Source organism: Schistocerca serialis, chromosome 9 (genome assembly GCF_023864345.2).
Source record: "Schistocerca serialis cubense isolate TAMUIC-IGC-003099 chromosome 9, iqSchSeri2.2, whole genome shotgun sequence".
Taxonomy (NCBI): domain Eukaryota; kingdom Metazoa; phylum Arthropoda; class Insecta; order Orthoptera; family Acrididae; genus Schistocerca; species Schistocerca serialis.
In genome coordinates, this window is record NC_064646.1 from 48,907,500 (window position 1) to 48,919,941 (window position 12,442).

The following is a 12,442-nucleotide window of genomic DNA, read 5'->3' on the forward strand; positions in this document are numbered from 1 at the left end:
TAGCATACGTGGTGCGATCAACACTGAATTTTAAAAAGAAAAATATTGCAGTCAACATTGTCCAAGGTTTCTCTAAGTCTACAAATGCTAGAAACGTAGGTTTGTCTTTTTTTTTTAATTTATCTTCGAAGATAAGCCGTAGGGTCAGTATTATCTCGGGTGTTCCAACATTTCTACGGAATCCAAACTTATCGTACCCGAGGTAGGCTTCTACCTGTTGTTCCATTCGTCTATAAAGAAATCGTGGTAGTGTTTTGCAAGAATTCGTGTTGGTATTATTTATTAAGCTGATAGTTCGATAATTTTCACACCTATCAGCACCTGCTTTCTTTGGTCCTGGAATCATTACATTCATCTTGAAGTCTGATGGTATTTCGCCTGCGACAGGACGTGGGTAAATTTCTTTCGTTGCATCAGCCACTTCTTTGCCCACAGCCTAGTATATATATATATATATATATATATATATATATATATATATGTCAACCAAGACAAAGTCCCGTTTCTGTACAAAACCAAGTGGGATCTCGTAGAATATATGCGATGAACATAAATCACAGCGCTGAGTGCAACCGGTCGTGACGTGTGGAGGCAGCTACAAAACTGTTCGGTCGGTCGGCCGCGCTAAGTTGGCGCGTGAGTGGCAGCCTTCAGCAGTGCGAGCCGCAGCTTACGGTGCAGACAGGCTGAGGCGCGGCCAGGCTGCAGTCACCGCGAGGGTGTGTGTCCGGCCGGCCGGCGCGCCGCCGAGTGTCTGACGGACGCGGGAAGGACGCTGGGCGCTGACGTAGGGCAGGCGCCCGCGTGGTGGCGGGCGGCGGTGGTGGGGGAAGTGACTGACTGGCTGGCCGGCCGGCCACGCAGCTGGCGGCGCGTCAGTGCGACCGCGGCTGCCGCAGCGCGAGCTACGCCGGACACCATGGGCCGCTACAAGTCCACCGACGGCTACAAGCCCTGCCGCCGCCTACAGGTCAGTCGGCGCTGGCCGCGCAAACAAAGCCTTGTCACGCCCCACGTCGCTCCAAATCGCAAGTCCCAAAAATTTCAACGATCGCTACTAATCGCGTCTATACCGACGCATGTGTCCACATAATACTCTCGTGGAACGAAGTACTACGGTTACCGGCAATCCGGAACAATCCCAGACAATGCCCTGGTTTCAACTACTGTCAGACGTCCGGATAGAATTTAATAAAGCTTGGCAGCGACCTATATTCTGAGCAAAACAATTATTATTATTATTATTATTATTATTATCATCATCATCGATTATTCCCATTTAAGAGAGCGTTTGAACTTGAATTCCTTTATGATGATTGTTTATGTTTCTTCTGAGCCCAAATTTTCTTCATGTTTTCACTGTGTTGTTTCTTTCGCTCCGCTGTCCATTTGCATCCTGGTCTCTTCTGTGTTGTGGTGTCAAACTTATGTTTTTTGATGGTGTTCCTGAATTCAGTTCTATTTTCTGCATAGTTTACTGTTGTGTGCTCGTCTGAGATCCTCTTCAACTTCTTTTATCCATTTAGTTTCTTCCCCTGCCTGAGTTGATGACTTAAAGAATTCGCTTTCAAATTCTGTTTTCATTCGTCCTGTGGATATGTCCGTAGAACTGCATTCTTCTTTTCCTTATTGTATCCGTAATCTTGTCTGTTTATTTATATAATTGTGATGTTGGTCTCTTCTTCCAGATTCCTTGCTCTTGTATAGGGCCAAAAATTTTCCTGAGAATTTTCCTTTCTTGTTTCTCTATTTCTTTGATTTTAGTTTGCTCACCTATTTGTGTTTCAGATGCATACAGTGCCTCCAGAAGTATGACAGTCTTGTAGTGCATCAATTTTGCGTTAATGGATATGGACTTTTTGTTATAATAATTCCACGTCATTTTATATGCTTTCTGTAGTTTTTTTATTCTTTCCTCATTGGCCTTTAGGTTGATCCCTGATGGCTGGATGATTTCTCCCAGGTACTTAAAATGTGGTACTTGTACGATTTTCCCATGGGTCGTCGCAATAGGCAATTTGTCTTGTGGCACTCTATGTACCGGGTTTTCTCATATGAGATTTGCAGGCCAGTTCTTTGTGCAATTTCGTGTAACTTCTCTATGGCGTTAGTGGCTACTCTTCTATTATTTGTGAGGATTGCAAGGTCATCCGCAAAAGCTAAACATTTCACATTGAATCTATCTTTTCTAATGCCAATTTGGATTCCTTTGACTTCTTTTTCCCATGTCCTGATAATTTTTTCAAGAATGATATTAAAGAGTAATGGTGAAAGTCCGTCACCCTGTCGCACTCCAGTTTGGATTTCAAATGGTTCCGAGATATCCCCCATAAATTTAACCTTGGAGACTGTGTCAGTTAATGTTTCCCGAATGATTGCTCTTGTCTTTCTGTCAATACTGAATTCTTCCGGCGTCTTGCAGAGCACTACTCTATTGAGTCGTGGGCCTTTTTAAAATCTACAAGTCACCACTGTGTTTCGGGTGTTTCTCATCTGGAGAATCATTTTCAGATTCCAGATCTGCTCTATGCCTGATCGTCCCTTGCGAAAACCAGCCTGGTATTCTCCTATTTGTGGGTCAGCTTGTTCTTCTAATCTATTCGTGAGAAGTTTTGATAGGATTTTATATTTGACCAGTACGAGTGAGATACCCCTGTAATTATTTCGTTCAGTTTTGTCCCCTTTTTTGTGGAGTGAATGGATGAGTGCGCTTTTCCATTCAGAAGGGATCTGTTCTGTTTCCCAAATGTGTAATATGATTTTGTGAATTTATTATTATTATTATTATTATTATTATTATTATTGTCGTCGTCATCATCAAATAATATCAACATAAATGATATAGTAATGTGGGTAACTGAGAAAGCTGATTTTCGGCGCAGATTTTTTTCCATCCGTTTTGGCCAACTAGGGACTGCGTGACAGTTGTAATTCCTCCTTATTTATTTATTTATTTATTATCCCAATCATCACATTTGTGATAGACGATTTGTCAGGATACATTTTAACAACTATATAATAGCATTACAAAAAAAAATTTTATGCTGAATTTATATGAATCTATCTTATTTTTAATACAATATACAACTAATAAGTGTTTTTATAACATAATTTCTTATGTGCTTGAGATTCCTTGATGCTCTGATTTCATTTGTCACGTTTATATCGTACACTCTCATACTGTCGAGCATAGCTATTCACTTATACTGTAGTGACATTTGTTAAGCATGTGGTTCTTAATCTTCTTATGTGCTTGACACACATTCATTGGTGTAATTTCATTTGTCACATTAACTGAAACATGTATTTTTATACATGTTGCGCAGAGATATTCACTTATGCTGTAATAACATTTGTCAAGCATGTCGTTCTTTAAATTCTAATACAGTTGAGCATAGAAATTTACTTACACTGTAATAACATTTGTCAAGCATCTGATTCTTTATAACAGTTTTAAATTTATCCTCATTTCCCAGCTCTTTGATATGTTTCGGTAGTGCATTAAAAAGTTTGATGCCTTGATTACATACATGTTTCTGACTTCGGGTCCTTGTTACAGTTTGTAAGTGGAGATCTTTACAATTCCGTGTATCATAATTATGGTAGTCTGTATTGGTTTTCATTTTGTCCTGATTTCTTTTGATCACTAACAGACATTTCAGAATGTATAATGATGGAATTGTTAAAATTTTCAGTGCTTTGAAAAGGGGCGTACAATGTGTTTGGGGTTGACGTGGGCTCTGGGTCGTTATCCGAATAGCGCGTTTTTGTAAAATCTCATTTACTACAAACTCTTGAAATTATTCTAAGTACATGCTGAATTTAGTTTTAGTGCTAAGCTCACCACATGGTCCTTCCAGTTTATCTTCTCATCAATGTGCATACCCAGAAATTTTGCACACTGTACTCTTTAAAGTTGTTTGCCCTCCATGGTGGGATTTAGGCCATCATGTTCACTTATTTTTCCATATAGATTTCCTCCTTCCATTAACTGAATTTTCCGTCACTGCCCGGTGGAATATAATATTAAGCAGGAAACATGCCCTGATCTGCAAAATTATACGTCGTCAAGAACCGGCCGGCTTCTTAGACCATCGTCAAGTGACAACTGAATGTCACCAACACAATGACGTGCGAATTGCACAGATACCATTAGTACAAAAGGTAAAAAAATAATTACATGTAGAGTGTTTGTATAGGACACTATAAGAAAGTATTCCTTTCCTATGCAAACATTCCACTTATATTTGTATCTTCTGTACAAACGGGTCATTCGCACGTCATATTTTCTGTTTCGGACGTTGTTGTCATCTGATGATGGCCGAAGAAGCCGAAAGTCGGTTCGTTGCGAAATGAAACTAATTTTGCAGAAGATCACGAAGTGTTTCCCATTTAGTATTCTTTTCCTTCAATAATTTCTTTCCCTCGTCTTTTTCTTTCTCATCCACAACACTTCACACGTGTTGACGTAATTTGTGCCTTGCAAAACGTTCATTAAACACGTTTCTACTGAAAATCTCTTTCTACTACTTCCGCTCTTATTTCGCTTATTTGTAAATCTTTTTTGGCTTCCTATATCAATTTCGATTTCTTTTCTCAGCGATAAAGGATGGTTATAATTAAAGTGCAGCTACCAGCATAGGTCCATTGTCGGCTGTAATAACGTATGGCAGCGAAGCTTGATAGTTAATCTAATGCGTTATTGCGGAACCGACTTGCGCCACAAAAAAAAGTAGTACAAATTTTGGTCACCAGGTGCAAAGATGCTGCCGTAAACACAAGACTTACAGAAATATTTTCATATGTAATGGATTAGGAACGGGACATAAGCAGGAAAGATGAAACAAGTGAGAAAGGCATGACGTTGATTTTATTACTAACCTCCGCTTACACAATTTGTTCAATACTAGCACCGGAGAGGTCTGAGAGATGCTGCATCCGTAACACGTGACCAACGGTTGCTAGCAGCTGTTCCGGTGGAATGGGAGCGACTCTTCCTGTATACTGGCCTTCAGATCGGGTAGAGACCCATACGTGTTTCTCGTAAACGCGTTCTTTTAGATATCCCCAGCGCCGAATGTCACATGGCTTCAGATCGGGTGATCTTGCAAGCCAAGCATCTAGAAAACCTCTGGAGATAGCACGTTCGCGGAGGGTTGCATTAAACTGATCTTTCACTGGGCGAACGACATGACGTGTTGCGCCATCTTGGCTGTAAACAGTGGTTTCCACACAGTTGCGCTCCTCCAAAGCCACGTGCTGTGAAAGGCCTCAACGTTCAGACGACGTGGTAAACTTGACAGGTCCGCTACGTGTATTCTTCTGTGAGGGCCGAGAACAAAAGTATTCGTGAATCCGCACCACACTCACGTATGGCGAGTGCAATGGCTCATGGTGCACAACACGCTGTTTACCAGTACCCCAAACTCGGCAGTTCTGTGCATTCGCTGTGCCATGTGCCTCGTCACTCCATAGCACATTGTCCGTCCACATGTCAGGACCAGAAACAAATTCTGCAAACAAAATATCCAGTAGGAAAAACTTCCTGATTTGCAAAGTTCTTTAGTCACGATCCGGCATTCGGCTTCTTCGGCCATCTTCAGTTGACAATAGAATGTCGGAAACACAGATAAAACGAAGAGCGAATTACATATATTACTAGTACAGAAGATACAAAAATAACTTGTCGAGTGGTTATATAGCAAAATATAAGAGAGTATTACTTTCCTGTGTATCTCCTGTGCAAATAACATGTGTAATTTGCATGTCATTTTGCGTGTTTGCGACATTCAGATGTCCCTTAACGACGGCTAAAGAAGCCAAAAGTCCGTTCGTGACGAAATAAATGATTTTGCAGAACACCAGCAAGAGTTTCGTATTTGATGTTATTTCTTTTTCTTCATTATTTCGTAATTTCCTCATGTCTTTTCCTTCTTCCACCAGACCGCTTCAGATAGTTTGGCTTCTTGCTTGTGCCTTGAAAACTTTCTAAATTTAACACTTTCCTTTTCTTTGTACTGCTTTTCCCGCTTTCATGTCGCGTATTTCGAAATCTAGAAAAGATTACCAGATCCAGTTAAATTTTTTCCCAGGGTTCCTTGGAGATATGTGTGAATGTGTCACACAGACATAAATGTTCAAAAGTAAGCCTTTTCCTTGTTGCGTTGGAGCAGAAGTTCGCAGTGTTTTTGCATAACTTTAATAAAAATCACAGATACACACAGCAGAAGCTCTCTCATCAATACTGAATTCTCCTTCACAATTTAAAACTGTCTCCCAATGCTGAGGTAACTTTTCGTTTGTGTCTGTGGAAATAAAGTGGTTCCGGACCGAAGAACTCTTTGAGCCATGTTTGGAGCGCACTTCCATCAGGGAAGGAAGTTCCTTGAACGCTGTTCGATAGAGCGGTGAACGTGAAAATCTGAGGGAGCAACAGCAGGCGAATAACGTGGGTGCGCAATGGCAGCCAAACTCCTGTACAGTGGTTGTCAGTGTAGCAGCGCGCGGGCGGCCGTTACCGTGCTTCATTCCGCGCAATCTTCCTAGTCGTTGTTCTTGGACTGCGTCTACAAGACATCTCATTTGTTGACAATACATGTGAGCAGTGATGGTTACACCTCGGAGCAACAATTTGTGGTACTGTCAATGTTCCACCAGATGCATAACATTATCTTTAGTGGATGTGCCTAGGTCTTTCTACGATGAGTTGCATTTTTTGCTCTCAACATCTTTCTTTTCCTTACATTAGCATAAAGACACCATTTCTCGTCACCAGTAACGATACAAGACAGGGATGGTCGGTGTTGTTTACGAGCCAACTGTTGGCGAGCGTGCACGTATGACGACCCGCAGATTTTTGTGACTTGGCTTAGAGCGTGCGGACCCGTACACCCGATTTTTGAACCTTCCCCACTGCATGCGAATGTCGCACGGTGGTGGAATGATCACAGTTCACCACATTTGCCACGTCTCCACTATACTGGCGTGGATCACTGTGGACTAACGCATTTAAATAATCTTCATAAAACCCGGAAGTTCTTCCTCAACGTGGAGTCACTGTCATAACGATAATCCTTTTCCTTGCCGTACTCTGTCCAATGGCGTTACGGACACACAGGGCGCATATGTTTCTGGTTTCCTCCACTGCCCCTCTACTGAACTCAAAAGAATGTGTTGGAAAGGTCTAGATTTGTCCATATGGTGGAGTCCACAGCTCCACTACCTCCCAATGACAATATGTAAACTCATATAACAACGGGGAACTACAAATAAAAAATGGCAATTGATAATTAAACCCTTAGCAACCGGAGTACCGACATGACAAGCAAAAACGCTACGAAATTACGCACCATCCTAATACTTGTTTTCATGTGTTTTCGTACATCTCATCACTGCCTCTTAATTTCTAGCCTTCTGTGCTTTTTATTGGGCTCAGTATCTATAGATTATCTAATGAATAATTCAGTCCAGCTCTCTTTCACATGGAGACGGGATTCTGGTTTCATTACCATATTTCAATGTACTACTATTTTTGCAGGCCTCGATACGTACGTTTAATTCTAAATATTTTTTTTTATTTCACGTTTCTTTACACGTTGACCACCTTATTCGATAATGGTTGTGACCTTCCCGCAGAAATTATTAAATGATAATTTGAAATGGAGCCAAGTGTAACCTCCCCACAAAAATTAAGGAATGAAAATTGACCATAAACCAACAATAATATTAATTAAATAATGAACCATGAACGAAAAGTAACCTCCTAACAGAAATAATATCTGGTAAATTTTATAAGGACAGCAGCGCAGACCTTCGGCCCTGTATTCTGAATAACAAAAGCAAAAATTCTTACCGCAATAAAAACTGCAACTATTTCTGCTCTTATTTATCGACACAGCTTCGTGCAATCTACATCTACATTGATACTCCGCAACCCACCCAACGGTGTGTGGCGGAGGGCACTTTACGTGCCACTGTCATTACCTCCCTTTCCTGTTCCAGTCGCGTATGGTTCGCGGGAAGAACGACTGTCTGAAAGCCTCCGTGCATGCTCGAATCTCTCTAATTTTACATTCGTGATCTCCTCGGGAGGTATAAGTAGGGGGAAGCAATATATTCGATACCTCATCCAGAAACGCACCCTCTCGAAACCTGGCGAGCAAGCTACACCGCGATGCAGAGCGCCTCTCTTGCAGAGTCTGCCACTTGAGTTTATTAAACATCTCCGTAACGCTATCACGGTTACCAAATAACCCGGTGACGAAACGCGCCGCTCTTCTTTGGATCTTCTCTATCTCCTCCGTCAACCCGACCTGGTACGGATCCCACACTGATGAGCGATACTCAAGTATAGGTCGAACGAGTGTTTTGTAAGCCACCTCCTTTGTTGATGGACTACATTTTCTAAGCACTCTCCCAATGAATCTCAACCTGGTACCCGCCTTACCAACAATTAATTTTATATGATCATTCCACTTCAAATCGTTCCGCACGCATACTCCCAGATATTTTACAGACGTAACTGCTACCAGTGTTTGTTCCGCTATCATATAATCATACAATAAAGGATCCTTCTTTCTATGTATTCGCAATACATTACATTTGTCTATGTTAAGGGTCAGTTGCCACTCCCTGCACCAAGTGCCTATCCGCTGCAGATCTTCCTGCATTTCGCTACAATTTTCTAATGCTGCAACTTCTCTGTATACTACAGCATCATCCGCGAAAAGCCGCATGGAACTTCCGACACTATCTACTAAGTCATTTATATATATTGTGAAAAGCAATGGTCCCATAACACTCCCCTGTGGCACGCCAGAGGTTACTTTAACGTCTGTAGACGTCTCTCCATTGATAACAACATGCTGTGTTCTGTTTGCTAAAAACTCTTCAATCCAGCCACACAGCTGGTCTGATATTCCGTAGGCTCTTACTTTATCAGGCGACAGTGCGGAACTGTATCGAATGCCTTCCGGAAGTCAAGAAAAATAGCATCTACCTGGGAGCCTGTATCTAATATTTTCTGGGTCTCATGAACAAATAAGGCAAGTTGGGTCTCACACGATCGCTGTTTCCGGAATCCATGTTCATTCCTACATAGTAGATTCTGGGTTTCCAGAAATGACATGATACGCGAGCAAAAAACATGTTCTAAAATTCTACAAGAGATCGACGTAAGAGATATAGGTCTACAGTTTTGCGCATCTGCTCGCCGACCCTTCTTGAAGACTGGGACTATCTGTGCTCTTTTCCAATCATTTGGAACCCTCCGTTCCTCTAGAGACTTGCGGTACACGGCTGTTAGAAGGGGGGCAAGTTCTTTCGCGTACTCTGTGTAGAATCGAATTGGTATCCCGTCAGGTCCAGTGGACTTTCCTCTATTGAGTGATTCCAGTTGCTTTTCTATTCCTTGGACACTTATTTCGATGTCAGCCATTTTTTCGTTTGTGCGAGGATTTAGAGAAGGAACTTCAGTGCGGTCTTCCTCTGTGAAACAGCTTTGGAAAAAGGTGTTTAGCATTTCAGCTTTACGCGTGTCATCCTCTATTTCAATGCCATCATCATCCCGTAGTGTCTGGATATGCTGTTTCGAGCCACTTCCTGATTTAACGTAAGACCAGAACTTCCTAGGATTTTCTGTCAAGTCGGTACATAGAATTTTACTTTCGAATTCAATGAACGCTTCACGCATAGCCCTCCTTACGCTAACTTTGACATCGTTTAGCTTCTGTTTGTCTGAGAGGTTTTGGCTGCGTTTAAACTTGGAGTGGAGCTCTCTTTGCTTTCGCAGTAGTTTCCTAACTTTGTTGTTGTACCACGGTGGGTTTTTCCCGTCCCTCACAGTTTTACTAGGCACGTACCTGTCTAAAACGCATTTTACGATTGCCTTGAACTTTTTCCATAAACACTCAACATTGTCAGTGTCAGAACAGAAATTTCGTTTTGATCTGTTAGATAGTCTGAAATCTGCCTTCTATTACTCTTGCTAAACAGATAAACCTTCCTCCCTTTTTTTATATTCCTATTAACTTCCATATTCAGGGATGCTGCAACGGCCTTATGATCACTGATTCCCTGTTCTGTACATACAGAGTCGAAAAGTTCGGGTCTGTTTGTTATCAGTAGGTCCAAGATGTTATCTCCACGAGTCGGTTCTCTGTTTAATTGCTAGAGGTAATTTTCGGATAGTGCACTCAGTATAATGTCACTCGATGCTCTGTCCCTACCACCCGTCCTAAACATCTGAGTGTCCGAGTCTATATCTGGTAAATTGAAATCTCCACCTAAGACTATAACATGCTGAGAAAATTTATGTGAAATGTATTCCAAATTTTCTCTCAGTTGTTCTGCCACTAATGCTGCTGAGTCGGGAGGACGGTAAAAGGAGCCAATTATTAACCTAGTTAGGTTGTTTAGTGTAACCTCCACCCATAATAATTCACAGGAACTATCCACTTCTACTTCACTACAGGATAAACTACTACTAACAGCGACGAACACTCCACCACCGGTTGCATGCAATCTATCCTTTCTAAACACCGTCTGTACCTTTGTAAAAATTTCGGCAGAATTTCTCTGGCTTAAGCCAGCTTTCTGTACCTATAACGATTTCAGCTTCGGTGCTTTCTATCAGCGCTTGAAGTTCCGGTACTTTACCAACGCAGCTTCGACAGTTGACAATTACAATACCGATTTCTGCTTGGTCCCCGCATGTCCTGACTTTGCCCCGCACCCGTTGAGGTTGTTTCCCTTTCTGTACTTGCCCAAGGCCATCTAACCTAAAAAACCGCCCAGCCCACGCCACACAACCCCTGCTACCCGTGTAGCCGCTTGTTGCGTCTAGTGGACTCCTGACCTATCCAGCGGAACCCGAAACCCCACCACCCTACGGCGCAAGTCGAGGAATCTGCAGCCCACACGGTCGCAGAACCGTCTCAGCCTCTGATTCAGACCCTCCACTCGGCTCTGCACCAAAGGTCCGCAGTCAGTCCTGTCGACGATGCTGCAGATGGTGAGCTCTGCTTTCATCCCGCTAGCGAGACTGGCAGTCTTCACCAAATCAGATAGCCGCCGGAAGCCAGAGAGGATTTCCTCCGATCCATAGCGACACACACCATTGGTGCCGACTTGAGCGACCACCTGCAGATGGGTGCACCCTGTACCCTTCATGGCATCCGGAAGGACCCTTTCCACATCTGGAATGACTCCCCCCGGTATGCACACGGAGTGCACATTGGTTTTCTTCCCCTCTCTTGCTGCCATTTCCCTAAGGGGCCCCATTACGCGCCTGACGTTGGAGCTCCCAACTACCAGTAAGCCCACCCTCTGCGACCGCCCGGATCTTGCAGACTGAGGGGCAACCTCTGGAACAGGACAAGCAGCCATGTCGGGCCGAAGATCAGTATAAGCCTGAGACAGAGCCTGAAACCGGTTCGTCAGACAAACTGGAGAGGCTTTCCGTTCAGCCCTCCGGAATGTCTTTCGGCCCCTGCCACACCTTGAAACGACCTCCCACTCTACCACAGGTGAGGGATCAGCCTCAATGCGGACAGTATCCCGGGCAACCACAGTCGTAGTCCGATCAGGGGATGCGTGGGACGAGCTGGCCGTCCCCGACAAACCCCCATCCGGACCCCCACAGTGATGCCCATTGGCAACAGCCTCAAGCTGAGTGACCGAAGCCAACACTGCCTGAAGCTGGGAGCGAAGGGATTCCAACTCAGCCTGCATCCGAACACAGCAGTTGCAGTCCCTATCCATGCTAAAAACTGTTTTGCAAAGAACGTCTGAGCTAATCTACAGAGAGCGCAAACAAATCGACAAAATGTAAACGGTTATTAAAATACAAGATTGCCTAGTAAATGCAGTAATGCTGCTACTTGTGCACTGCTGACACTGCTCGGCGGCGGAAGGAGACTACGCGAATTTACACTATTCAGGTACTAAAACGCGATGCTACAACTCTCAAATACTATAATACGCCAGAAATTTATGAATTAAACAATGCAAGTACCAAAAACACGCAAAGAAATTAAGAATTAAACTATGTAATGCTGGCGTATATTTTTTTTTATTCTTGGAAGCAATGGTAATGCATTGGAAAAATGCTTTAAATTGAAATGAATACTTTTCTTTAAAAAAGGTTACTTTATATTGTAAAAAATATTATTGGGGCTTTTTTTGAACAAATTAAATTACAATTAACATACATTATTAATTATGCGCAAGGCTGCTTCTTTACATTCTACAACAATACTCATCCTCCGGAGTCCTGACCAGACTCGCGAGCAGAGCACACAGCCGACGCATGCCGACTCCCGCAAACTACTGTATCCGACTGACTAAAACTGCAGACAAGCGCAGACTGACTTCTACTGTCGACTCGCGCAGACACGCGACAAGCAACAACTAACAATAAACTACTCTCTGGTCAGAGATTCTG

General features: G+C 42.9%; 1 protein-coding gene across 1 annotated transcript in view; it reads left to right on the top strand.

Annotated features, from left to right (window-relative positions):
* Positions 1 to 889: 889 nt before the first annotated feature.
* Positions 890 to 12,442, top strand: part of LOC126419179 (organic cation transporter protein) — a 489,944-nt gene continuing 478,391 nt past the window's right edge. The window contains exon 1 of the mRNA XM_050086308.1: positions 890 to 970. Within this exon, the coding sequence (XP_049942265.1) occupies positions 920 to 970 (51 nt within the window). The 5' untranslated portion in view covers positions 890 to 919. The remainder of the gene's footprint in view (positions 971 to 12,442) is intronic.